Here is a 25,186-nt window from a genome sequence, read left to right as displayed (position 1 = left end):
CCCACCCCAACGGGGAGCCTGCCTGGGTCCGGAGGGAGAGAGAGCCCTGCAAAGCCAGCTAAGCAGATTTTCTTCTCCAAAGGGACTTAAGTCGCTGTCAGTGTCCTTGTGGAAAAGTACAAGTTTGTCCACAGGCCCTGAGACAAATAACTTAAGTCATCTCTAGGGAACTTCCGTTCTCCTAGTACCTTCGGGACTAATGCAAGACCTTCATAGGCCTACGGGGGTGCTGCTTAGATTCTACAAATAAAGTGGCTACTTAGATATACGCCATGCAGCATTTCAGTGTGAGAGAGTATTGAGAAACCAAAACCAATAAGGCAATTGCCAACCCCTATTAGAAGCCAGACAAATTTACTTTAGGGGAATAGTATGGCATTTTCCCATCACTGATACATAAACTTGCCACCAACACCCAAGTTTCTCAAAGTGCTTTGCTTCTACTCCTCCACTGGAATTCCTTCAGATCCCACTTCAAGGAAAATGGGTGACACAGCATGTCACAAGAGTGGACACGCCCCCTTGTTGCTAGGAGATAAAACCACCCCGGGGGCCCTCCTACTGAAGACTACCTTATCTCTCCCAGACACCTTTGGGTAGTGTAGAAGTGAGACAGCGAGAAGCTCCTAGAGGAAGCCCAGCTAAGCCTTGCCCACACAGCTTAGAGAATCTTCCTTCACACAGATGACGGCTTTCCGAGGGTTTACACGTACCATGCTCATAACAGCATTTGAACTTAGTGAGCCTTCAAGGTATTTGAATGCTTTCCTCCTCTGCAGAGGGATGGTAAGAAAACCCTTCTGGAGGTTAAGGGCACAACATACGTCAAGAACTTTAAACATAATCCCACTTCCAGTAATTTTTTTTTAAGATTTTATTTATTTTTAGAGAGAGAAGGGAGGGAGATAGAGAGAGGGAAAAACATCAATGTGCGGTCGCTGGGGGTTATGGCCTGCAACCCAGGCATGTACCCTGGCTGGGAATCAAACCTGCGACACTCCACTTCCAGTAATTTAATAAACAGAAGTACCATGAGCCCTGGCCGGATAGCTTCGTGGTTAGAGCATCTTCCTGCTATGCTAAGGTTGTGGGTTTGATCCCTGGTCAGGACACATACAGGAATCAATTGATGAATGCATCAATAAGTGGGACAATAACAAATCGATGTTTCTTTCTCTCCCTCCCTCTCTTTCTAAAAATCAATAAAATTAAAAAAACATTTTTTTTAAAATACCATGATGTATACACAAGGGTGGTCACTGTACTATGTATAGTTGTGGAAAAGGACAGAGAAAATTGTGAATATTATGGAAATGCTTTAAGATACACCCGTATGATAGGGCATCATACTATTAAAATATTTAATATACTATTAAAACACATTTTGAATATTTAATAATACAAGGAAATGCTTAAGATACTATGTAACCTGCAGAATATAAAACTATATATAGTATTACCCCAATCAAAAAAAAATTGTATATTTAATACACTTACATATGCAGAAAAGGGCTAAAACAATTGCCCTACCTGAAGGAATTTTAGTTTTTTATATTTCCATAGGATTCCTCAAGTTTCTCATTTTAGATATAAAATTTTTAAAGGACCAGAGGCTCAGAGACCCAGTGCTTCAAACCCATTATGTATGCGGTGGGCAGTGAGCTAGGCATTTCCCCAGTCATCTGCCCTCCGCAGCCACCAGCAGAGGGGGCATCTCCGTCTGCTCTGGGCCGGGGACAGAGGCTCTGCTGTCTCACGTGGTCTGTGGCCCCGGGCGCCCTGGACTCCAGCCCAGGACAAGGCCCGTTTCCTGCGGCTGCACAGGCCCACCGGCTGCGGCTCCCAGCGGGCCCCCGGGAGGCTTCCAGGGACGGTCACTGCCAACACACAGCTGTGGACAGGTCGCCCACGAGCAGGGCCCTGGACTGGTTCCTAAACTCTTCATATCTTCCTCCCGAAGGAGACAACTGTTTTTCCCGGGGAAGAGACAGAGGCTTCACCACGAAGGCTTGCGGAGCCTTTCTGAGCAGTGCTTATCCACGTGCCCAGCTCTGCACGCCGGCGGGCGCCCTCTGCGAGCCTGTGATATCTGCTGTCCTGCTCAGTGGCTTGGCATTTTGCCAGGCTGGGAGCAGAAGGACAGGGCAGGGCTGCTCGCCCCCACCCCCTCCACCAGCTGGCTCCTCGGTCTCTGCCCTGGATACTGAGACAAACAGACTGTGTGCTCTGGCGCCCTACTCAACCGGAGGGTGTGGGGGCGGGGGGGGGGGCAGTCAGTAAATATCCCAGCTATGTGCACAATCAGGAATATCTGGCAGCCCATTTGATCTTTTGCAACTTTATTTCAAAGTCAGGGCCTACAGGCAGCTGGGAGGCCCATCGTACTGAAGCCTGGTCCCAGGTGCTGCCTTGGTGAGGGGTGCCCACTCCCCCAGCTGGCCCTGTTCCAGGTAGGTCGCCAGTGACACCAACTGCAAACTCTCATGGAGGCAAAGATGGAATTTTTCTCCACTGTTCCAGGGCTCATCATCACTTCCTGTTCCCTCCCAGAGGCAGAGACAGGAAGTCACTTGGATGGGGTCACAGCAAGTCAGTGACATTCAGGACTGGAACGTGCTGCCTGGATCACCACTTTATCCTCCAGCACAGTTCCTAATGAAAAAAAAAAACAACAAAAAAAACACAACTACCTAGGGACCTTTGTCTAGGAAAAGGAAGGAAGGGACAAGGAGAATGGCATAATGCACACAAAATAACAATGGGAGTAACTTGGGCTTTTTTTAAAGAAAGATTTTAATTTATTTTTAGAGAGAGGAGAAGGGAAGGAGAAAGAAAGTGAGAGAAACATCAATGTGTGGTTGCCTCTTGCATGCCCCCACCAGGGACCTGACCTGCAACCTGGGCATGTGCCCTGACTGGGAATTGAACTAGCAACGCTTTGCTTCACAGTCTAACATTCAATCCACTGAGCCACACCAGGCAGAGCAACCTGGGCCTCTTTGACTCAGACTCTTTAACTCTTTCTGCAGCCACCTAAGAGGACTGAATGTTCTAAAATGTTGGAGAAATACTGTATTAAAGAAATGTAAACAGATGGTCATGCAGGCCTCCTTAGAACCTAACATGGACTTATACTGTGAAGGGGTTTTAATGAAAACAGTTTTCAAACAATCAACCATAAACTCAAGAGTCTGTAAGCGTTAGGCTTCCAGTGAACACACTTGAATTAGTGTCACTCCAGGGTGAGCCCAAAAGGATCCCGGGAAGACAGGAAAGGCCCTAGACGAACCCCCGCCAGCTGTCATCCACTATCTCTCAAACTGGAGTGCAGGATCAAACAAGGTCATACTCTCCTCTATATGGACTTAGCAAGGATTTGTGGTATTCTTCCACTTGCTGGTCGAAGCCGCTGGAAGAGAACCTCGCCTGGAAAAAGGTCACGGGAGTCAGGAGGTATTTTAGTGTCAGGCTGCTGAACTCAGAAGCCGGAAGAGGGAGAGCCTCGCTGCTGTGACACGGGGGTGAATCCTCGTGCCGCCTCACGTGCTGGGTCCTAGGGGCTGCTGAGCCGTCGCTGCCTCCCCTGGGGCCCAAGTGGGGCCCCACACTGATTTCCTCCCCGGTTTCCGGAGAGATAAATTCCTCATCTGTGGACCTTAAATGAACTGAAAAACCCAAGGGGGCAGTCAGTGCAGTCACTCTCTGCTGGGACTCAGAGAAAGGGACTGCCCCACCCCACTCTTTGCTGCAGAGGTCTGGGAACAACTGCTTCTTAATCTGCAAAGGATGGTGGGAGGGCGGCTTCTCCAGGTTCCCAGAAAGGTTCTTGTTCTTGGCCTCCTCTGAGTCCCTGTCAGCTTGAAATTGATCAGCCTTCTCCTCAAGAGATTCAAACATGACACCCTGGGTTCTTGGCCTCTTGAGCCTCCTTCCTAACAGGCACAGAACATTTGGTTTTCTAGAGGAGGAACTCATGTATTGCCGTACAGAGTCTGGGATAGGGGGCGCGGAGAGCCTGGGGCTCAGGCTGTCCCTAAAGTAGTCCCTGTAGGGCTGTCGCCTGACAATGGGCACCACCTGGCAAGGCCTCAGCGCTGCGACGAAGGCACGGAGCTCCGAGTAGGAGGAATGGTCGGAGTAAGGGATGACGTGGATATTGGGGTGGGCGCGGTGGATTTTCCGGCTCGTGGGAAGGACCGCAATAGTAGGGTGGGTCTGGTTCCAGCGCAGCATGGCGGAACGGCAGATCTCCGTGTGGTCCACGGCATGGATGCGGCCGGCCTTCTCCTCCACTGTGAACACGTCTGCCAGGCCCAACAGCTGCACCAACTCCAGGCGCCGAGGACTCAGCACCACCCAGGTCTGGAACTCCAGGGCCAGCTGCTCCAGCAGGGACTCTTTGCCCAGGTTATAGAGTCCTGAAGAGTGGCAATGGGGTTGGGGAAAGGAAGAGGAGGAAGAGAATGAAGCTTTCGGGAATGCTACTAAATCAACCAAATGTTCAACAGAAACACACAACATGAACAGAGCAATCAGAACACCTCAGGGATGGGAAGGCATGTGAGCTGAGGTGTATGGAAAATGGGGTAAACAGAGAAGTTAACACAGAATTCACTCGGTCATTCAGTTTAACAAAGGAAAGCACCTACTAAGGGACAGACACTGACAACAGAAAGTGTTAATCCTCTAGGAACGTAATCTCCGTAGGAACCCATAAACCATGTGGTACAGGGCAATGCTAGAGGCACGCACACAGGAAGTATCCCGGAAATGACAGCTGAGCTGAGTGTTAAAGGATGGGTCCAAGTAAACCTGGCGAGGGAAGGGAATGGCAGAGAACACTTTAAGAGGGGCTGGTGTTCATAAAGCACAAAGACGGAACTGGTAGGAAATGACACTAGACGTTCAATGGATGAGTAGATGAAGATGTGGTACATTTATACAATGGAACACTACTTAACCATAAAGCCAGGCGAAATACAGCCACATGCGACAACATGGATGGATCCGGAGGATAACATGCTAAGGGGAAGAAGTCAGAGGGGAAAAAAACACTCATAGATGGGATATAAAACAGAAAACAATGAATGAACAAACAAAACAAATGAACTCATAGATGCAGACAACAGAAAGGGGGCTACCAGAAAGGTGGGGTGCATGGGGGAGGATGAAGAGGGTAAAGGGTATCAAACACAGGGGTGGAAAAAAGTAGGTTTACAGTTGCAGTACAAATAAATACAATAGTAAATAAATAAGCAATGCGTACTCACAACTGTAAACCTACTTTTGCCCACCCCTGAACTGGTCAATGGAGGGAGACTAGACTTGGGTGGTGAGCACACGATGCGCCATACAGATGACGTACTACAGAATTCTACACCTGAAACTTGCATGTTATTAACTATGTCACCCCAATACATTTACTTTTAAAAAGTGACACACCCTGATCAGTGTGGCTTGGTCGGACATCATCCCGCAAAGTGAAAGGTGGCTGGTTCAGTTCACAGTCAGGGTGCAGGCCTGGGTCGCTGACTCGTCCCCTGGTCAGGGCGTGTGCGAAGGGGCAACCAGTTGATGTTTCTCTCCCTCACTTTCTCCCTCCCATCCCCTCTCTCTAGAAAACAAATAAACATTGAAATAAATACATAAATAAGAGGCGACCCTAGAGAGGGAAACGGGCCACACCAGGGCCCTGTAGGTACCACCGAGGAGCTCATGCTTCCTTGTGCAAGCGAAGGGAAGCCCCTGCGGAGTGTGAGGAGGGAAGACGGCTCATTCTAACTGCAGGAGCAATATGATCAGAGCAGGCTGGGCTTTCCTTAAAATCACCCCTCAGTGTGACTCAGTGGCCGGGAGGGGACGCTGAAAGCAGGAGTCCCGGTGAGAAGGCCCAAGCAGCATTGACACGGGAGAAACGGAGGCCCGAGTTTTAGCGGTGGCTGCGGGGACAGATGCGGGAGACGTGTGCAGTGGCTGTCCTCAGACCCTCTCTGGAGGGGGGGTTTCAGATCCACAACCAGAGTCCATGTGAGCTCCTTTAAAGAACTTACATTTTCATATCCACACTATTCCTACCTATGGTTCCAATCTTCACTATTGAGGCACAGATGTAGCTGATTTTCTTTTCTCTCTCCCTATCCTCCCAACTTTTTTAAACCTCTTCTAGGTCCTTTACTACTAGACTGTAAGCCCTAATATTATTCATCTTTCCATCCCACTGCTTATCTGGCACATAGTAGGGGCTTATTATATATTTGCAAAATGAACCCAGCCCTCCTACAGACCCCCCCAGTGAGCTGTGCTCCTCTGGGAAAACTGCAGTGAAAACTCCGAGGACAGAAGGACCGACAGTTTGTGAGCAGTCACGCAATCCTGCGAGAAAGGGCTATTCCTCCGCACATTTGGGGGTCACCCTGGCAGGTCCGCAATGTTTCCCACGCCCTTGTCTGACTCTACCCTGAAACTCCTTTCAAAGTTGGGGCACATCCTTTTATAGCATTCGTCACGGTGGCAAATTTTTTCCCTTTTGTGGATTTATTATAATTTTGGAAACAGTCAAAAAAGTCATTTAGAACTAAACCTATCACCTTATTTATTAATTTGTTTATTTTAAAATATTTTCTTTTTATTTACTTATTTTTAGAGAGAGGGGGAGGTAGAAAGAGAGGGAAGAGAAACATCAGTGTGTGGTTGCCTCTCCCATGGCCCACAATGGGGACCTGGCCTGCAACTCAGGCATGTGCCCTGACTGGGAATCGAACTAGTGACCCTTTGCTTCGCAGTCCAGCGCTCAATCCACTGAGCTACACCAGCCAGGGCAACCTATTATCTTTTTTAAAACAAAAATTGACTTTCATAAACTATCTCAAAAGGCAATTCCAAAAGAAGAGTCCCCACAATATGTTGTGCTCTTGTGGAAAACATTAGAACAAGGATACAGGTGGCTGCTCACTGTATCTAATTTTCAGCACAACACTCACTGGAACATCTGCATACTGATACATTGCATTTACTCATACAACAGATACTTATGAAATGCCTCATCAGGTATTAGGGGCATGTTGGGAACCGCCCTGCCTGGTTTCAGAAGCTGTAACCCCCACAAGGCTAAGGCTGAGGGAGCGACCTTCAGCCCATAAGCCATAAGCTATTAAAGAGGCGAAGCTTATCTCCCTGGCAGGATGCCCGCTTCTGCTCCTTTTACTTCATCCATAACTGGCCCCCAATGCTTGGACAGTTAGCCAATGATGGGTGAGATTCCCAAAAGGGGGGAACAACCTAAGACAGGCATGATCATGTTGGAGGCCCCCAAGGAAGGACTTGTGGGACTACAGCAAAAGGGGGTGATGGACCCTCGCCCCTGGCCTTTGACAAAGCCTGAGTCCTCATTCTGTCTACAGAAGTCTCCTAATCTCTTGGCTGCCTTACTTCCCCTGCCTGACTTAAGCCTGAAACAATGACAGAGGGTGGTGCAGCCCTGTGCTGGAAAGGGTGGGTTCCCTAGGGCAATCAGGCCTAAGAAAGAATATGTAAAATCCTGTGAAACCTGCTTTGTTTAGAATGTTCTCAATTAAATGATAAGGATCCAAGCAAGAAGGTAGTTTGTTCCTCACAGTTTTATAGCTCTTAGCTATCTGACCCTGACTTAGAATAGGCTCTCAGAGTTGTTATCTATTGTTTGATCTTTACTGCCTGACAATGATTAATGAGCTTTACCTGTATTCTTGTGCAAATGAACCTAATAAAAGCCCATTGCGGAAAAGGCTCTAGGCCCTTCTCCTTTGAGAGACTGGACACCTTTCCTCCCCGAGCAGGTCATGTCTTGGTAGACTTATTCTCGTCTGTGGCGGAGGGCAAGGCCCTGCGGGCAGAACCCCCCCCCCCCCACAGGGGCATATCCATAATTAAAATAAACAGCCCTGCCATTCTGGAACTTATAGTCTAGCAAGAGGAGACAGATAATAAATAGCAAGTACATATATTCTGGAACCCACTGTAAGGTGACGATTATAATATTGTTCTTCTCCTACTTGAAACAAAGTTTTTTGTCCTTAGAGCAATGGTTGCCTTTAGCATAAGGTTCAAAACATCTTTTACAAGCACTTCAGCCCCTCCTGCCTCGCCAGTCTCCTCCCCCACTGTGTGCCTGTCACACTGGCTGCTGCTTCTCGTCCCACAAACACATGAGACTTCTTCCCACTGTCATCCATGCTCTCAAGGGGTTTATGTGGGGTAGGGGCAAAGGGAGGGGAGGACAGACAATAAACAAAAAGTAAGAGCATATTAAAACACAGGTACAGTGGAAGGTAGTGAGAGCTATGAAAAAACAAAACAGTCGAATCGGTAGGAGATCAAGAGTTGGTGATGTGGGAATAGAGATGGTGGGCAGACAGTAATTTTAAATAAGACGGTCAGGGCAGGCTTCATGGAGAAGGGGAGGTCTGTTGCACGAAGACTTCAAAGCCGTGAGACACCCAAGAAGAACCTAGTTGCACTACCTATGGGTGAGAGAAAAAGTAAAGGAAACCGCTCACCGATCTTGACGTTGTGTTGTGGGTGCTTTCGAATGAGCTCCACAATCTGGCGGGTGGCTTCTTGTTGGGAAGGAAGAGCCAGCTCTGGGTTACAGTTGGTGTTGTCGAGGTACAAGGTATGGATCTGTTTCCCCACGCTCAGGGCTGGCTCCTTCAGCATGGATGGTGTATACCGAAAGTCACCTAGGGGCAAAGAGAAACAAAAGGAGGAGCCCAGTCTCCCACCTGCAACAACAAATGGGCATTTGCTTACTGGCCCATGGAAAACTGTCCTGGAGTCTGGCACTGAACTAATCGGCATAGTAGAGCTTCCTTGTGGGAACGCCTCTATCCTGCTCCAGTACAAAGCTTGGACCTTTAAAGCGTGAGAAATCAGTTAAGAAAGGGTCAGTGCTCATATGAGAAGAAGCTAGGAAGCCTCCAGACTTCTGCTATATGTTAAGGCTGCTCAAGAAAGTGTCTAGGCTGAAAGGTAGGAGGGGCCCCTGGGGAGGCCCACCTGTGTAGAGGATGGTTCCAAAGTATCCTTCAAAGAGAAACATGACAGAGCCAGGGCAGTGATTGGCATCCATCAAGGTTACAGTCATGGTCTCTCTCCCAATTTCATCTAGAGGCAGGACATGGCTCTCACCAACCTCCAGGGCTCGGATCCACTGCTTAGACACCTGAGGAAACAGTTGGTCACACCCGTGAACACAGACTCCGCTCCCTGGACCGGAAGCTATTCCTTTCACAAAGCAAGGAAAGGTGACCAAGTGCTGAGCCACCCTGAAGCAGAAGCTGTAATGTGGATCCCTAAACCATGTCCTCTTCCTTCTCCCACTCGTCACCCCATCTGCTCTGAACAATTCTAAATTAAGAGCCTGGAAAACAGTCTAGTCAGTGGTGCCCAAACTTTCCTGATCATAATCCCCTGGGGGCACCTGTTAAAAAAAACCCACCAGATTTCCAGGACCTGTCCCGGCTGTATCTACTGAATCAGATGGGGGTGGGGAAGAAGTGGTGGAGAATGTGTGTATCTACCCGGCACATTATGATGAGGCAAGTTTGGGGAGCATTAGCCTAGCTTTTGTGAAAAGGCAGGAAGTTTCCTTGGTTGGACTAAAAGGTCTCCCAAACTTAGAGCTGATACACTCTCAAGTCCGCCAGGTGGAAGCCACACTCCTGTTTCGGCTCAAGATGCATTTCTGGGTTCAAACAACTCCCGCGCTTGTAGCAACCAGTCCTCCTGGCCTCTACGCTGTGACTCCAAGGCTGCGATAGACCTTAAGTCCCACCCAGACGCCAGGACCAGCGAGACCAGCGCTCGGAGCCCGACTCCAGCTCCCAGTACCTGCAGGTGTCGGTGCAGGAGGAAAGCGGTGACTGGGGAGCAGTAGAGGGGCCGCGCCCAGGTGCTAGACAGACCCACGGTGTGGTCCGAGTGCATGTGGGACAGGAAAAAGAGCCGTGCGGAACCAGCCCGGCGCAGGCTCCAGAAGTCCACAGCGATGGGCGTGTGGGGGATCAGGGCCCCGTTCATGGTGGCGGGCTGGAGTCACCAATGGGATCCTCATGGACTCGGAGCTCCGGCGTGAGCCTCCTGCAGCGGCCTCGGAAAAAGGAACGCCGGGGCAAGGACAGGGCCAAAAAAGCCAGCCCCAAAGCGGAATGAGTTACTAGAGCGGGCAGAAAAAAGGAAGGAAATGACGGTGCTCAGGGAGTCGAGGTGGAATCGCACACCAAGGAAACCGCCCTGCAGGACGTCGCTTGCACCCGCGCGCGGAGCGTCAATTCCCACCCGCGCGCGGGAGCCCTCCACTCAAAGCGCGCGCTACTGGGCGGAGACAGGCCGAAGCAGCCGATTTCCGATTCCCCGCCGCGGCTCCGCCGGACAGAGCGGCGGGCAGCGCTCGGAGGTGAGAGGGTGGGGGAAGGGCGCCCTGAGGTCGGGGCCCGGGCGGCGCTCGGCGCTCACTAGGAGAGCGTGAGTGGCAGCTGCTCTGCGTGGGCTCTGGAGGAGGAGGCGGGACTTCCGCAGAAAGCGTGATCGGGCCTATCGGGGACCGCAACCGCGGGGAGGCGCCAGACGGGCGGCTCCTGAGAGAGAGGGTGGGGTCTGCGGACCGGGGGCCTGCGGGGCTGGACATCCCGCGGGGGGCCTGAAGGTAGAGGGAAGAGCGGTGGGCGGAGTGAACCGGCCCGCGAGTCCAGGGGAGGAACCCGAGGGCCCGCGGTGGTGGGGGTGCGGGCCGGCCGGGGGCGGAGCCGGTCGAAGCTTGAGTGTGCCAGGCCCAGGGGAGGCCACGGCCGCGGCGGGATCCCGCTTCCTGTAGTCTCACTGGCACTTGCTTTACCCAGGTGCCCACGTCGGGGCCGTGGGGACCGCCCCGGGAGCGTTCGGGAAGATGCCGTACCTCGGCTCGGAGGACGTGGTGAAGGAGCTGAAGCGGGCTCTGTGTAACCCTCACATTCAGGCCGACAGGCTGCGCTACCGGAATGTGATCCAGCGAGTGATTAGGTATCAGCCTCCGCCCTCGCTCCCCCGCCCCGGGCCCCACGGGCCGGCTGCCCCGCGAAGGGGTGACTGAACCAGGCCGTGCTGGGGTTTGGGCGTCTTGCTTCTCTGGAGTGCCTTCTCGGTCTTCTCCCGGGAGGCTTATTTTTTACCTCGTTTATTCAGCTGGCTGGTTTCATCCATATCTTGAAACTACCGATTCCCAGACCTGTATCATACCTAGTACAGGCCGTTCTTATCTTCAGACCCACATGCTCCGCCTGCGTGGCGTTTCCCCCAGGATGCTTCTTCAAAGACGTGCAAAATTGCACCTACGTCCTTTCCCCTCCCTAGACTGGCTCTTCCACATATCTGTGTGTTGAAGAATGTCTCTGCCCCGCTGCCCAAGCCAGGGAACCAATGTTGACGCTCGGTCTTCGCTTCTCAAGTCAGATGAATTCAGAGTTGTAAATAGCCATCCTTCAGAAAAAAAAAAAAAAAGTGGCATTGCTGTTCTGGTTTCGTTCCCAAAGCAATCACAGGAGCATACAAGCGGGTCCCCTTGCCCCCTCATTTCAGGCAGAATGATTTTTCCAACATATGAATTTGAACATACGCATCTTGCCTGCAGCTGGGGATCACAAACTTTAGTATGAACAAAAGTCCCTTGGGGTGCTTTAAAAAAATGTAGATTTTTTTTCCCTTCAATCCAGTCATTGTGATTTCACTGGGGTGGAATGGAACCCAGGAATCTGCATTTTAAACAAATTTTCCATCTGATTCCTGTAGGAGACCATAGATGGAGAAATGGTTTACAGAATAAAAATCAAACTCTTTTTTTTTTTTGAATCATAGCACCCAAGGAACACTGGGCTCACTCTACCTGTAGATTCCAAAGAATGTGCTGTTCTTGCTCATGTCCACCTGCCATGTGGCGTGTGTCATTATCTGTCTGCACACCTGCCTGGTGAGCCCTGCTCGTTCAGCTGTTACTTCCTCTGTGGAACCTTCTGTGTTTTCCTGGCACAAGGGGTAGACCTCTGTCTACTGTACTGCAGTTAGTTAGTGGTGTTCTTGCCAGGTTCCTCAGTAGTCTCTGAGTTGTTAAAGATATGAGACTGTACCTTCTTCAAGATTGTGTCCCCAGAGCATCTCCCTGACGTGTAAAAGCTGAATTTCACTGGAATGTACCAGGAGTTCAGTAAGTGTTGGTTGAATGAATAGAATACTTATTGCAGGCCCCTGGTGTGACATGATAGACAGGGGGATCCGGTTGCTTCCCTCACAGAGATCACAGTCTAGTTGGATAACCAGTTCAGGTATACAACACCGCCCATGGTGGGTTGGGATTATGCGTTTTTACTTCTTCCTGCTCTGTGTGTTGGTTTCAGGCACATGACTCAAGGTGTGGACATGTCTGGTGTTTTCATGGAAATGGTAAAGGCCAGTGCCACCGTCGATATTGTTCAGAAGAAGCTGGTGTATCACTACATGTGCACATACGCCCCGCTGAAGCCTGATCTGGCTCTCCTGGCCATCAACACGCTGTGCAAGGACTGTTCGGACCCCAACCCAATGGTGCGAGGGCTGGCCCTACGGAGCATGTGTAGCCTCAGGTGAGCACGCTCTTCCCTGCCTGTTTCTCAGTGGCTGATGAATTCAGGAGGTCAAAGGGCCAGGCTTTCAATGATCATTTATTGAGCTCCTTCATCCTGGGGAAAACAATGTTGTGAGCTGAAAACACAGGTTTTCAGACATCGTTTTGGCTTGCAGACCCATATCACATAGGTTCATCAGAGGGGGTTTTCCATCCTCACTCTAGGTGAAATAGTTGTGGGGGTGCTCCACCTGCAGGGCCCCCACCCAGCCACCACAGATGAGAGTAAGTCTACCAAGACATAATCTGCTCGGGGAATAAGGTGGCCAGTCTCTCAAAGGAGAAGGGCCAAGAGCCCTTTACTCCAATGGGCTTTTATTGGGTTCATTTTGCACAGAAATACAGGTAGAGTTCATAATCATTATCAGGCAGTAAGAATCAAACAATAGATAACATACAAAGAACTCTGAGGGTCTCTTTTGAGTCAGGGTCTCTTAGCTAAAGGGCCATAAAAACTTGGAGGATCAGCCCTGGCTGGTGTGGCTCAGTGGATTGAGCGCCAGACTGTGAAGCAAGGGTCACTGGTTCAAATCCAGTCAGAACACATTGCCTGGGTGGCAGGCCAGGTCCCTGGTGGGGGCATGTGAGAGGCAAACCACACATTGATGTTTTTTTTCTTCCTGTCTTTCTCCTTCCCTTCCCCTTTGTCTAAAAAATAAATAAATAAAACCTTAAAAAAAACCTTAAAATATTTGAGGAACAAACTTCTTGCTTGGACCCTTATCATTTAATTGAGAACATCTAGGACAAAGCAAGTTTCACCGGATTTTACATATCTTTCTTAGGCCTCATTGCCCTAGGGAACCGCCTTTCCAGCCCAGGGCTGCACCACCCTCTGTCTTTGTTTCAGACTTAAGTCATGCCGGGGCAGGACGTAAGGCAGCCAAGAGATTAGGAGACTCCTCTTAGACAGAATGAGGACTCAGGCTTTGTCAAAGCTGAGGGGCGAGGGTCCATCACCCCCTTTTTGCTGTAGCCCCCAAGTCCTTCCTTGGGGCCTCCCCGTGATTTTGCCTGTCTTAGATGTGTTCCCCTCTTTTGGGAATCTTACCCGTCATTGGCTAACCAATCAAGCATTGGGGACCAGGGAGGGTGAAGAAAAAGGAGCAGAAGCAGTGCCCCTGCCAGGGAGATAAGCTTTGTCTCCTTTAGTGGCTTATGGTTGGTCTGAAGGTCGCTCCCTCAGCCTTAGCTATGGTGTGGCGGGGCGGGGTGGTTACAGCTCTGAAACCCAGGCAGGCGGTTCCCAACAATAGTTCTTGTTCAGGTTAAAGATTTCTGAACAGTTGTCGCATGTGTGTGTGTATTTTTTGCTTCCTGTGCAGCATTATTCCAAATGAAAAGTCAAATAGGCCTTTTAAGTTGGCAGCAGCTTTCTCCAGTTCATGATCTGATTGGTGCACATTCAGACCCCCCTGAATCCTCTGTGAAGTTATTAGGGGCCAGCCTGTCCACACCAGGCTTCCGGGATCTGGCTGACTCCAGGGGTGTGTTGCTTAGGATGCCCGGCGTGCAGGAGTACATCCAGCAGCCTGTCTCCACGGTCTGCGGGACAAGGCTTCGTACGTCAGGCGGGTGGCGGTCCTTGGCTGTGCCAAGATGCATAATCTTCACGGGGACTCTGAAGTGGGTAAGTGTCCGTGTAACCTGTCCTACTCAGTATGTATTTGTGCCTGCGCTGTATGTATAACCCTGTGAAAGATCATGTAGCCTTGGTAGGAGGGAAGAATGTGGCCCCGTTTCTGTGCATGTCCCTTTAAGTAGGAGGCTTGATGTTTTCTGAAATTAGAGGACCCCTTCCTTTCGGGCCCAGGTGAGATCCTTTGCCTTAGCTACTTAGAATGGAGTGGAGATGGCAAGTTTTTGGCCTTGACTTTGTGTTGCCTTTGTGATTTTTAGAGCAGAGAAGCTCAGCTTTGTCCGCTTGGAGCTCCTGCTGCGGCTCTATCGCTGTGACTCTGAAGCTTTATCTTCTTTATCTGAAATCTGCGTTCTCTTTTGTAGATGGTGCCCTGGTAAATGAACTATACAGTTTGCTGCGTGACCAGGACCCAATTGTGGTGGTAAACTGCCTGAGGTCTCTAGAGGAAATTCTGAAACAGGAAGGAGGTGTTGTCATCAATAAGCCCATCGCCCACCATCTCTTAAATCGGTTCGGATGCCTCGCCGCGGTGCTCTTTTTATTACGATGAGATCTGCATCTTAGGGGGATCTTATCAGTGGGTTGAGTTAAGGAGAGATTGAAACACCTTCTTTAGGGTAGTAAAGAAAGTTACTCCCACAACTATTAACTTCCTCATATTGCCTGGAGAGAATTTCTTTCACTTGCCTTAGGTCCTTTTGGTGCTAATGGCAGAAACAACCTGTAGGGGTAGGTCCTGCCCTCCTCTGCAGTCATTACGCCCCCAAACTAAGCTGTGTGTGCTGTGTTGAAATGTAGGAGATCTGGATCTGGGGCGAAGTGATCACTATCGTGGCTTTGGCCTTAGATGAGTGTGCATTTGTACTGTAAACTCGTCTTAGAATTTAAAGTATTTTGTGTACACCTTAAAGAGCACACAAAAAGAGTAGTTTGATTATGGCACGGCCTATTTTTAGGAAGTCTCCCTTTGTTATGAAAACAGATGACAGTAGAATGGAGATGGTCCTAATTTTGTTGCTAAAATAGCACTTTTGTTTTCTTTTTTGGACAGAATGCCCAAACTGGACCAGTGGGGTCAGGCCGAAGTACTGAACTTCCTGCTGCGCTACCAACCCCGCAGTGAGGAGGAACTGTTTGACATTCTCAATCTCTTGGACGGCTTCCTCAAGAGCAGTAGCCCAAGCGTGGTGATGGGGGCCACCAAACTCTTTCTGATCCTGGCAAAGCAGTTCCCCCACGTGCAAACGGATGTGCTCGTGCGAGTCAAGGGACCGTTGCTGGCGGCCTGCTCGTCAGAGAGCCGCGAGCTCTGTTTCGTGGCCCTCTGTCACGTGCGCCAGATCCTGCACAGTTTGCCGGGCCACTTTAGCGGCCACTACAAGAAGTTTTTCTGCTCCTACTCGGAGCCGCACTACATCAAGCTGAAGAAGGTGGAGGTGCTGTGTGAGCTGGTGAACGACGAGAACGTGCAGCAGGTGCTGGAGGAGCTTCGAGGGTACTGCACTGACGTGTCTGCTGACTTCGCGCAGGCTGCCATCTCCGCCATAGGTAGGTGTCCGCTGCTGCTCCCTCCTGAGTGCCTACACCACCCAGCTAGAGCTCTGTGGAGCCAGAGGGAACAAAAGGGAAGGAATCTTACCTCAGATACAGAGCACCTTGCACCAAAGGATTGGGGCAGTGATGACAAATGAGAGGAGGAAGGTTTTCTAGTCAACCCCTGGTGTTGCCATATCGTTCAGGATAGAGAGCGCAGGAAACTCAAATTATAATACTTAAAGTTTGAATTCCCTTTTGTTGTCTACTATCCAAATTGCTTTCCTGGTCATCGTCTTACCACCGTCTTATGAGGTGGTCAGGAAAAGTGGAGAGAGTGTAATGAACCTCATTTTAAAGACGAAGAAACTCAGACATCTAAAGGTTATTGAATGGCCACAAGGTCATCAGGCTCCTGAACTGAGGCCGGACCCCAGCTTCCCGGACTCAAAGTCCTGTGTGAAGTCACCCTCGTTTATGGAGCAGCTCCTGTGGGCTACGGATAGTGCTGAGTACAGACCAACACCGAATACGTCCTAACCTTACAGACCTTTTCATACTCCTCTGTCTGGAATCGAAAAGCTAGAGTAACCCACAGAATGAAAGCAGCCGGGGAGCTAAGTGTTGGAGGGCTTCCCGTGGAGGAGGAGGAGGAGCAGGAGCGCTCCTGTGTGGAATAAGGTGTGGCTGTCTTTAGGCCCAGGCGGAGAGTGGAAATCCTGGGGCCAGGAGGCCGCAGCTGAGGCTTCCCAGCAGTAACGTTTCCGTGCAGGTGTGTCGGAGCCCACACTGCTGCCTCTCACCGGCTTGCCAGACAGACTTCTTTGCTGCTGAGAGTTTTCAGCCTTGGTCTGTGGGAAATTCTTTTTTCCATGAACGTTGGGTTTTCAACTGGTCTGTGAAAAACGAACAAAAAACGGATACATTTTTACCAAATTTTCTTTATAGCAAACTGATTCAGATTTCATCAGGCAAGGGGTGATGTTTTTAGACACTTCTGGTTGTCTTTGTCTCTGTTTATTTTTTAAGATTTGATTTACTTGTTTTTAGAGAGAGGGAAGGGGAGAGAGAGAGAAACATTAATGTGTGGTTGCCTCTCATACGTTCCCTACTGGAGACCTGGCCCACAACCCAGGCATGTGCCTTGACCGGGAATCAAACCTGTGACCCTTTGGTTCGCAGGCCAGCACTCAATCCACTGAGCCACACCAGCCAGGGCTGGTTGTCTTTATCTTTGGCTGGTGGGAAGTTCTTTTAGAATGAGGTGCCAGTATGTGACTGAATAGTTTTCTCAGCTTTCCCCTCCTCGTCCCCAGGGGGCGTCGCCAGGACCTACACGGACCAGTGTGTGCAGATCCTAACCGAGCTGCTGGGGCTTCGGCAGGAGCACCTCACCACAGGTACCAGCGACCCTTCTAGAGCTTTATCGTTGCTTGCCTGGCCTAGAGTAGGTGCTCAGAAAATACTTATTGTTGAAGAACATAGATGTTTAAAACTTTTTTTTTTTTTTTGCACCATCACCTGTTGCCCTTAGGGAAGCATGGTCTCTAGGGATCTAACAGGCCAGAGTCTTCAGGTGGCCGTGGGCCACAGGCTGTACTGTCAATGATGGAGGGTGCTTGGGACGGCCTGGCCTCTTGTGTCCCCACCCTGACTTCCCTTTTCGTGATGGCCTCACAATGAAAGCAGTGGCTCCTAGGGCTGGGGCTGGGGTGAGGCGGGCCAAGTGCCGCGGAGACACACGTTTAGAGGGGCACTTGTTCTCGGTTCGCCCGAGTGCTGACCCTGCGTGTCTTTCTAAACCACACACCCTCGGCCCCTGGCTTGGCCCCCTGTGGTCCCAGCCCTGGCCGCTCCATTTGTACTGTCTTCAGAGTGTCATTCAAGGACAACCCCCCCCCCCCCCCCCCCGCCATGTCTGCATACAGCTTCACCTTCGTACCGAGGGCTTTCACATCGGTTTGCTCCTTTTCCCCGTGGTGCTCTGATAAGAGCGACATTCACTTAAGAAAGCATGGCCCATGTCAGACATGTCCCAGATAGTCACTGACCACCCTCCAACACCCGCTTAAAGAAATTCACCTAGGGTCCGGTCTGAACAGAGGACTTGTCACAAGGCTACTCCCTGCGTGACGGCCCTAACGCTGTGCTCTTGTGCCCCTGGCTGTGCTGTAGTGGTGGTGCAGACCTTCCGAGACCTGGTGTGGCTGTGTCCTCAGTGCACGGACGCCGTGTGTCAGGCCCTGCCCGGCTGCGAGGACACCATTCAGGACAGCGAGGTAGCAATTCTCCTGGGCTTCGAGGCCGAGGGACTCTGTGTGGGATGCTGCCCTCTGCCATGAATCTATGTGTTCTCTCTACCCAGTGTCTGAAGTGGAGATTCTTAGAATTGATTGCCACCTCAGAGTCTCTTTTAGGTATAGACGGGATACGGAGTATAAAAACATTAGGCTCTCTCTGTGGTTTTTATTACAAATACTTTGAAATCATTGTTCTCTTGAATAGCTTTGAGTCAAATTTAGATCTTGGAGTTCTCGGCTAGAATGAAAGTCAAAGTCATTTGTGGAATTTTTACAAATATCCACAAATATCCAGGCTTCACTCCAGTTCCACTGACTTAAATATGCAAGAGTGAGGGACCTAGACACACACACAGACACACCTATATATTTTTAAGATTTTATTTATTTATTATTTAGAGAGGGGAAGGGAGAAAAGAGGGAGAGAACATCATGTGGTTGCCTCTTGCACGCCCCCTACTGGTGACCTGGTCTGCAACCCAGGCATGTGCCCTGACTGGGAATCAGACCGGTGGCCCTTTGGTTAACAGGCTGGCGCTCAACCACTGAGCCACACCAGCCAGGACAGACACATATATTTTTAAGAATCCTTACAGATGACTCTGATTTACACTGCAGGTTATCCACCATGACTACTTTGTAAGCACGAAGTGATTTAGGGAAATCTTTCAGTAGCTCTCACTGAAACGTTAAACCTCAGATTGGGGTGGAAGCCCTGTTGCCACATCAGCATAGACCGTAAGAGTCTTGAGTCTCCTTTGACGCAGGAGAATTTCATTTCTATTTGATGTAGAAAGTGCAGGAGGTGGGATCAACACAGTGCAAGATTTTTTAAAATATAGTTTATTGATTATGCTATTACAGTTGTCCCATTTTCCCCCTCCCCTCTACCCTGCACACCCTCTCCCACCCACCTTCCCCTGCTTTAGTTCATGTCCATGTGTCATACTTATCAGTTCTTTAGTTTCTACATTTCCCATACTATTCTTGCCCTCCCCCTGTCTGTTTTCTACCTACCATCTATGCTACTTATCCTCTGTACCTTCCCCCCCTTCCTCTCTCTCTCCCCCCTCTCTCCCTCCCACTCCCGTGTTGATAACCCTCCATGTGATCTCCATTTCTGTGATTCTGTTCCTGTTCTAGTTGTTTGCTTAGTTAGTCTTTGTTTTTGTTTTAGGTGTGGTTAATAATTGTGAGTTTGCTGTCATTTTACTGTACATGTTTTCTATCTTCTTTTTCTTACATAAGTCCCTTTAACATTTCATATAATAAGGGCTTGGTGATGATGAACTCCTTTAACTTGACCTTGTCTGAAAAGCACTTCATCTGCCCTCCCATTCTAAGTGGCAGCTTTGCTGGTTAGAGCAAAACCTGTAACCGTGTCCTATCTCCTGTGTTTTGGACAACCAAAGGTTGAGCACTCGCTCTTGTTCCTTCATTCCCCAGGGGAAGCAGGCACTCATTTGGCTACTTGGTGTCCATGGAGAAAGGATTCCCAATGCTCCTTATGTGCTGGAAGACTTTGCAGAGAACGTGAAGTCGGAGACGTTTCCCGCTGTGAAGATGGAGCTCCTCACGGCACTGCTGCGCCTGTTCCTCTCGCGCCCCGCCGAGTGCCAGGACGCGCTGGGGCGCCTGTTGTGTTACTGCATAGGTAGGTTCTCCCGACGGGACGGGCGCTTGCTGCAACCGCAGTAAAAATCCCACGGCCTTCCCTGTTCTGTGAATCACGTCTGGGACCCAAGACGAAAATGCTAATGTTTCCTAGGGCTCCCTCTATCCTCCTTCATTTTCCCTCCTATTTTGGCTGGCACAGGGGTAGGAGGAGACTGTTTTTGGTTTTCATTAACTCCGTCTGTTGTCTTGCCCCAGAGGAAGAAAAGGACATGGCAGTACGGGACCGAGGTCTCTTCTATTATCGCCTCCTCTTAGCCGGCGTCGATGAAGCTAAGCGGGTCCTGTGTAGCCCTAAATCTGACCCTTCTCTGGGACTTTTGGAGGATCAGGCAGAAAGACCTGTGAATAGCTGGGCCTCAGACTTCAACACGCTGGTGCCAGTATATGGCAAAGCCCGCTGGGCCACCATCTCCAAATGCCAGGGGACGGAGCGTCGTGGCCCAGAGCTGCCCAGCACTGCAGCCTTTGCCGCATCAGGTAACATAGTCCTTGCTTTGTATCTTGTCACAAAAAATTGTTATCTTTTGCAATGACTGGTAGGAAGCAGAATGCCCTAGCTAAATCTCAGGCTGTTGCCTGAGCTTGTAAGCAAGGAAGAAGTTCATCATAGGCCATCTGAGCCATTTATGCAAAGATAAAGGTCACATTGTGTACTTTGGGAAATCTAGATAGAAAATGTAGTTTCCGCAAATTAAGAACGTCTCTGACACCAGCGTCCTGACTCTTGCAGGACCCCTGATTCCTGAAGAGAACAAGGAGAAGGTGGAAGAACTGCCCGACTCCGGAGCCCTCGTGCTAGTCCCCAACCACCACCTCGCTGCTGAGACTTTTGAGAAAGCTTGGCTCAGCCTCGAAGTCGCCCATCGGCAGGTGCTCCCTTGGCAGGGAGCAGTCCACCCCGACACGCTCCAGATGGCCCTGCAAGTCGTGAACATCCAGACCATCGCAGTGAGCAGGGCGGGGGCCCAGCCCTGGAAAGCCTACCTCAGTGCTCAGGATGACACCGGCTGTCTGTTCTTAACGGAGCTGCTGTGGGAGCCCGAGACCTTGGCCATGCAGGTCTCCGTGAAGCAAAGCGAGGCGAGGGCCGACACCCTGGGCAGCTTCACCTCTGTGCTCGGAACTGTGCTCGGAACCGTTGGAGACATCAAATCCTAGCCGCGTCGTGCCGCCTGTCCGGAGTAAGGTGAACAGCTGGCGGAGTTTCTCAGTCTTTCTGGTTGGAGCTGCTTGTAAGTCCAGATAATACCAAACGCAAAGGAGATTGGGAAATCTGGGACTCAGGATTCTTATGTTTTTGTCCGAAAACCATTGACTTACTCCTCTCAGACCTACTGGTGAATGACTGCATCTTTCCAGGTGATGTCATGGAGGTCAATGGTGGCGAGGGGATGGGAATGGGGTCAGGAGAGGGTGTGCGCTCTTTTCTGATCAGTTCAGGGAGTTTCACTAATTAAAGGCGCTCGATGTGTGTAGATGCCGATGGAGTCATCGTTCGTGGGCGCCATGTTTTCTCCCCGGACCACCGCAGAAACCCCTGACTGTCCCCATGCGTCTGAGGCCAGAGTTCTCAGTGTGCCATGCCACGGCTCGCCAGTCCCTCCGACACCCTCTGTTCTGGCAAAAGCAAACCAGTTGTAGGTCCCTGAATACACCGGGTTCTCTCTCACCTCTGGGCCTTGACACCTGCTTTTCTTTCTGGCCTAGAACATTTTCTCGCCCTCGAATCTTTATTTAAGTAACGCCTAGTCTTATCTTTCAGTGTTCTCAGTTGTGAGCTCTTTCAGGAAGTTTCCTGTGACCCTCACTGCCTTCACTGAGGGTTCCCTGCAAACTGTGAGAGCAGTTAATATCTAGCAGTACTACAGTCACTGTTTTTTCATCACTTTTTTTTTGAGTGGTTGGAAGCTGTCAAAAATGTGCTGTCCAGTGGAGAGCCAGCACCCAGGGCCCCCTTGCCCACCTGCCTCCTCCCATCTCTCCACAGGCCCACGCCAGCCCCTTCTGTGTCTTTCTAGGCTGTAACAGAAGGGTCAAGTGGAGTCTCCGGGAGGTAAGGGGGAGTGTCAGAGTCTAGGTGGCAGCTGTGGGGTTGGCAGCCTCAAGGCCGTGGGGACGACAGGGTGTGGGAGGCAGCCTGGGGAGGACACAGGCTGGAGTGGGGGATCTGTAGAGGTGCAGGTAACCCACATCCCAGACGTCCTCAACTCCCACAGTGCCTAAGGAAATGGGGTGGCATGAGGGCTGGGCACCAGGGGCCGGTGGGAGGTGGGGCATGTGGGAAGTTTGGTACAAGGAGGGTGGAGGAAGGTAGAAGGGACTGAAGCCCCACCCAGGGCACTGTCATCAGTAGTGGGGGGTAGGTGGAGGAGGCGGGAGGTCCACAGCAGGTCAGGAGGACTGGGGAAGGGGCAGGTGCCCCTCGGCCTTCCCGGTCACTTCAGCAAGCCTGCTAACAGCCCGATAGTCCACATGCAGGGTGACTCGGTGGTGCCAGGCTGTGGGCAAGGTGCACACAAAGTGAGCCAGGAAGGGCTTCTCAAATGCGTTCTTCTCGTGGGAAGCACTGTCCGTGTTGTCTGGGAAGACCTTGCTGTCCCCGGCTCCCTGTACGGGGTCCCGTTCATGCCCTCGTCACTGTGGGCTGCTTTGTAAGGCTGCCACATACCAGATGTGGCCAGAGTCTCAGACCTCCTGCATGGGGATGCTGGTCACTGGCTTCTGGGAGCCGAAATCGATCTGCAGCCACTTGGACACAGAGTTTCTCTCAGCAGCCCAGGCGTTGAGCTTGCTCTGTGCACCGAGCCACACATAGAAAGGACACCAGCTGAAGGAACTCAGGCCCCAGGTCCTGTAGATGTGGAGGCTGTAATGTGCCTCTTGGGGACAGCACTGTCCTTCTGGCCCAGGGGTTGGGCACCTCCATTCAACTCACAGCCCACGAGCTTAAAGTGCAGGGTGCAGCCTCCGTGATGCACAATGGGCACCAGCCTTACATACTGCACCTCTAGAGGGAAGTCAAAGACGTTGGCCTTCAGGCCGTTGTCCAAATTACCCATAAATACCTTGTCTCCTGAGTCCCCTTCCTGGATGAACTGGAACTTTTCCCCAATGAGGCTGTAAGCCACCTAGAAAGTCTTCACTACTCGGCGTCACCACATCTGTCACCTGCATATTGCACGTCACTTTCTGTGGATCCAGGGGTCTTAACCATAGTTGCTTGCTGTCCAGGCATTGACAATGCCTGTGCAGTGCAGGTGGGCCGGCTCCGGGGCTCGGCGCTGCACACCCACAAAGCCCAAGTGCACGGACGAGACAGATCTGCCAGTCGACCGTGGCATTGGTCTCCATGCCCAGCAGCGTGGCGCAGGTGGCCTCACAGCAGGTGCCTGTGTAGCCTTGGGGACACTTGCAGGTATACTGGGTGAAGAGTCCCAGCGGTGTGAGTCATCGATCCCCTGGTGGGGACTCATCATTGTGGCAGGGGTTTGGGAAAGGATCTTTCTCAGTCTCATTGCAAATGAGGGCCACGAAGCCTTCAGGGCAGAGGCAGTAGAAGGGGAGGCTGTCCTGGCCCAACAAGCAGGTCCCACCGTTCGGGCCCTCACTGGAGTCACAGAAATCACCAGAGACGGCTCGGTGGAGGGGGCAGCATGCCAGGGGACATGGGGTGGGGGATGCGGCTGTGCAGACCATGGGGCTCTCACTCCTGCTCCTGCCCCGTGACCTCTGCCACGCTGCTAGTCAGGTACCTTTACTTCCTTCATTCCAAGTTTGTCTCCCCACTTCCCAGGGGTTCCTGGCATTGAGGGCAGTTGCACTAGCCCAGACTGGTTCCAGAAGCCTGCATCGGCCTTTTTACCTCGGTGGGCACAGGGTAGTGAATAACTCACGGTTATAGCACAAGGGATGGTGTGCAGGGAACAAGCCGACAGCGAGGGGTTCCGTGGTCTTGTGCTGTGGTTGTGGTTGTGCCCGGAGGGGTCACCCTCTCTGTGTCTCCTCACGTGCCTTCCTGCAGCAGCTCCACCCAGTGCCTTTCGGTGCTGGGGTCTCAGCACATCTTCCGTCCACCCAGAAGGGTCTCTGATCTCTGATCTTGCAGCTTTCTCTCACTGTTAATTCTCTTTATTCCTGACCACACTTTATGTATCAATTGAGACAACTTAAGGCAAGAACATTTATTTATTTTTTTGAGACAACTTAAGGCAAGAACAGATTTATTTTTTTAAAGATCTTTTTAGAGAGAGGGGAAGGGAGGCAGAAAGAGAGGGAGAGAAACATCAGTGCGTGGTTGCCTTTCTCACACCCCCTACTGGGGACCTGGTCAGCAACCCAGGCATGTGCCCTGACTGGGAATTGAACCAGTGACCCTTTGGTTCACACCCGCACTCAATCCACTGAGCTACAGCAGCCAGGGTACAGGAACAGATTTAATAAAATGATGGTAAGGTAGAAATAACTAGAGAATCCAGAACAGGAAAAATGAAAATACTAGTTAGGACCAGCTGGGCTGGAGATGGGGACATACACTGTGGTGAGGTCCCACACAGTTGATACAGTTGAGCTGCAGATTTAGCTCTGTAAGTGGTCGGGCTGTCAGAGTGGAGACAAATAGTTACACAGTTGTCATCAGGGAGGAAGGAACATTCCGATTCTGATTGACAGGTAGTTTCATATACTCAGAACCTTGTACTGAGTGGCATGTATAAGGTTCCCATGGGAAGTTAGTAATGGGTTTCACATGACTGCTGGACCCCATATCCTCCAAATAACTTTTCACCCATTTCTTCTCCCAGCTAGGCTCTTAATAGGCGTAGATAACAGGCAGTATCGAATTTAGGGTCAGGGCTCCGGTTTTGCAAGCTGTTCCTACTGTACAATTTCTAAGGGCAGCAATGGTCTTTGTTTCCTTTACAGTGTCTGCCACCTAGTGATCACTCAAGTATTTATTGAAGGAATGGTCTAAGAAGTCAGATTCTGATGGTGTTTTGGGATTGGTGCTTGAAGTATGTTTTGTTATATTGTATCAACTACAAAGAAAATAATGGGATTCCATCTTGACTAGGGCTTCTCAAAATTGGCACTAATGATATTTGGGGCAAAATCATTCTTTGTTGTGGGAGACTTTATTATAGGATGATTATTGGCAGCATCTCTGGCATCTACCCACTAGATGTCAATAGAACCCCCAGTTGTGACAACTGAAAGTATCTCCAGATGTTGCCAGAGGTGCTCTGGCAGGTAACATGGCCCCCAGTTGGGAACACTTGATCTCTAGACAGTGGATTCACAGGGACTGGAAATACCAGGATCAGAACCTCTGCAGAACTGCTTTTCCATATTTCGACTTGTTCTGTTCAACAA

The 25,186-nt window shown here is 50.7% G+C and overlaps 2 protein-coding genes and 1 pseudogene across 2 annotated transcripts; 1 reads left to right on the top strand and 2 right to left on the bottom strand.

Moving 5' to 3' along the window:
- Nucleotides 1-1,612: 1,612 nt before the first annotated feature.
- On the bottom strand, nucleotides 1,613-10,598 carry DCLRE1B (DNA cross-link repair 1B). Its single transcript, XM_028502713.2, has 4 exons — nucleotides 9,868-10,598; nucleotides 9,034-9,199; nucleotides 8,535-8,717; nucleotides 1,613-4,418 (listed from the first exon to the last, which is right to left on the bottom strand). The coding sequence occupies exons 1-4, from the start codon at nucleotides 10,054-10,056 to the stop codon at nucleotides 3,334-3,336; spliced, it is 1,623 nt and encodes a 540-aa protein (XP_028358514.1). The 5' UTR covers nucleotides 10,057-10,598; the 3' UTR covers nucleotides 1,613-3,333.
- A 181-nt stretch (nucleotides 10,599-10,779) lies between these two features.
- On the top strand, nucleotides 10,780-21,312 carry AP4B1 (adaptor related protein complex 4 subunit beta 1). Its single transcript, XM_028503065.2, is given in 11 exon segments — nucleotides 10,780-11,034; nucleotides 12,402-12,626; nucleotides 14,168-14,202; nucleotides 14,205-14,297; nucleotides 14,672-14,819; nucleotides 15,361-15,857; nucleotides 17,159-17,242; nucleotides 18,018-18,121; nucleotides 19,589-19,796; nucleotides 20,015-20,296; nucleotides 20,550-21,312. Coding segments are annotated over 11 exon segments (2,217 nt in total). The 5' UTR covers nucleotides 10,780-10,921; the 3' UTR covers nucleotides 20,978-21,312.
- Nucleotides 21,313-22,195: 883 nt separating this feature from the next.
- On the bottom strand, nucleotides 22,196-23,794 carry LOC114489150 (annotated as a pseudogene).
- Nucleotides 23,795-25,186: the final 1,392 nt, after the last annotated feature.

This window comes from Phyllostomus discolor, chromosome 14, assembly GCF_004126475.2.
Source record: "Phyllostomus discolor isolate MPI-MPIP mPhyDis1 chromosome 14, mPhyDis1.pri.v3, whole genome shotgun sequence".
NCBI classification, from domain to species: Eukaryota; Metazoa; Chordata; class Mammalia; order Chiroptera; family Phyllostomidae; genus Phyllostomus; species Phyllostomus discolor.
Note: the sequence above shows the minus strand (reverse complement) of the source record. Positions and strands in the feature narration are given on the sequence as shown.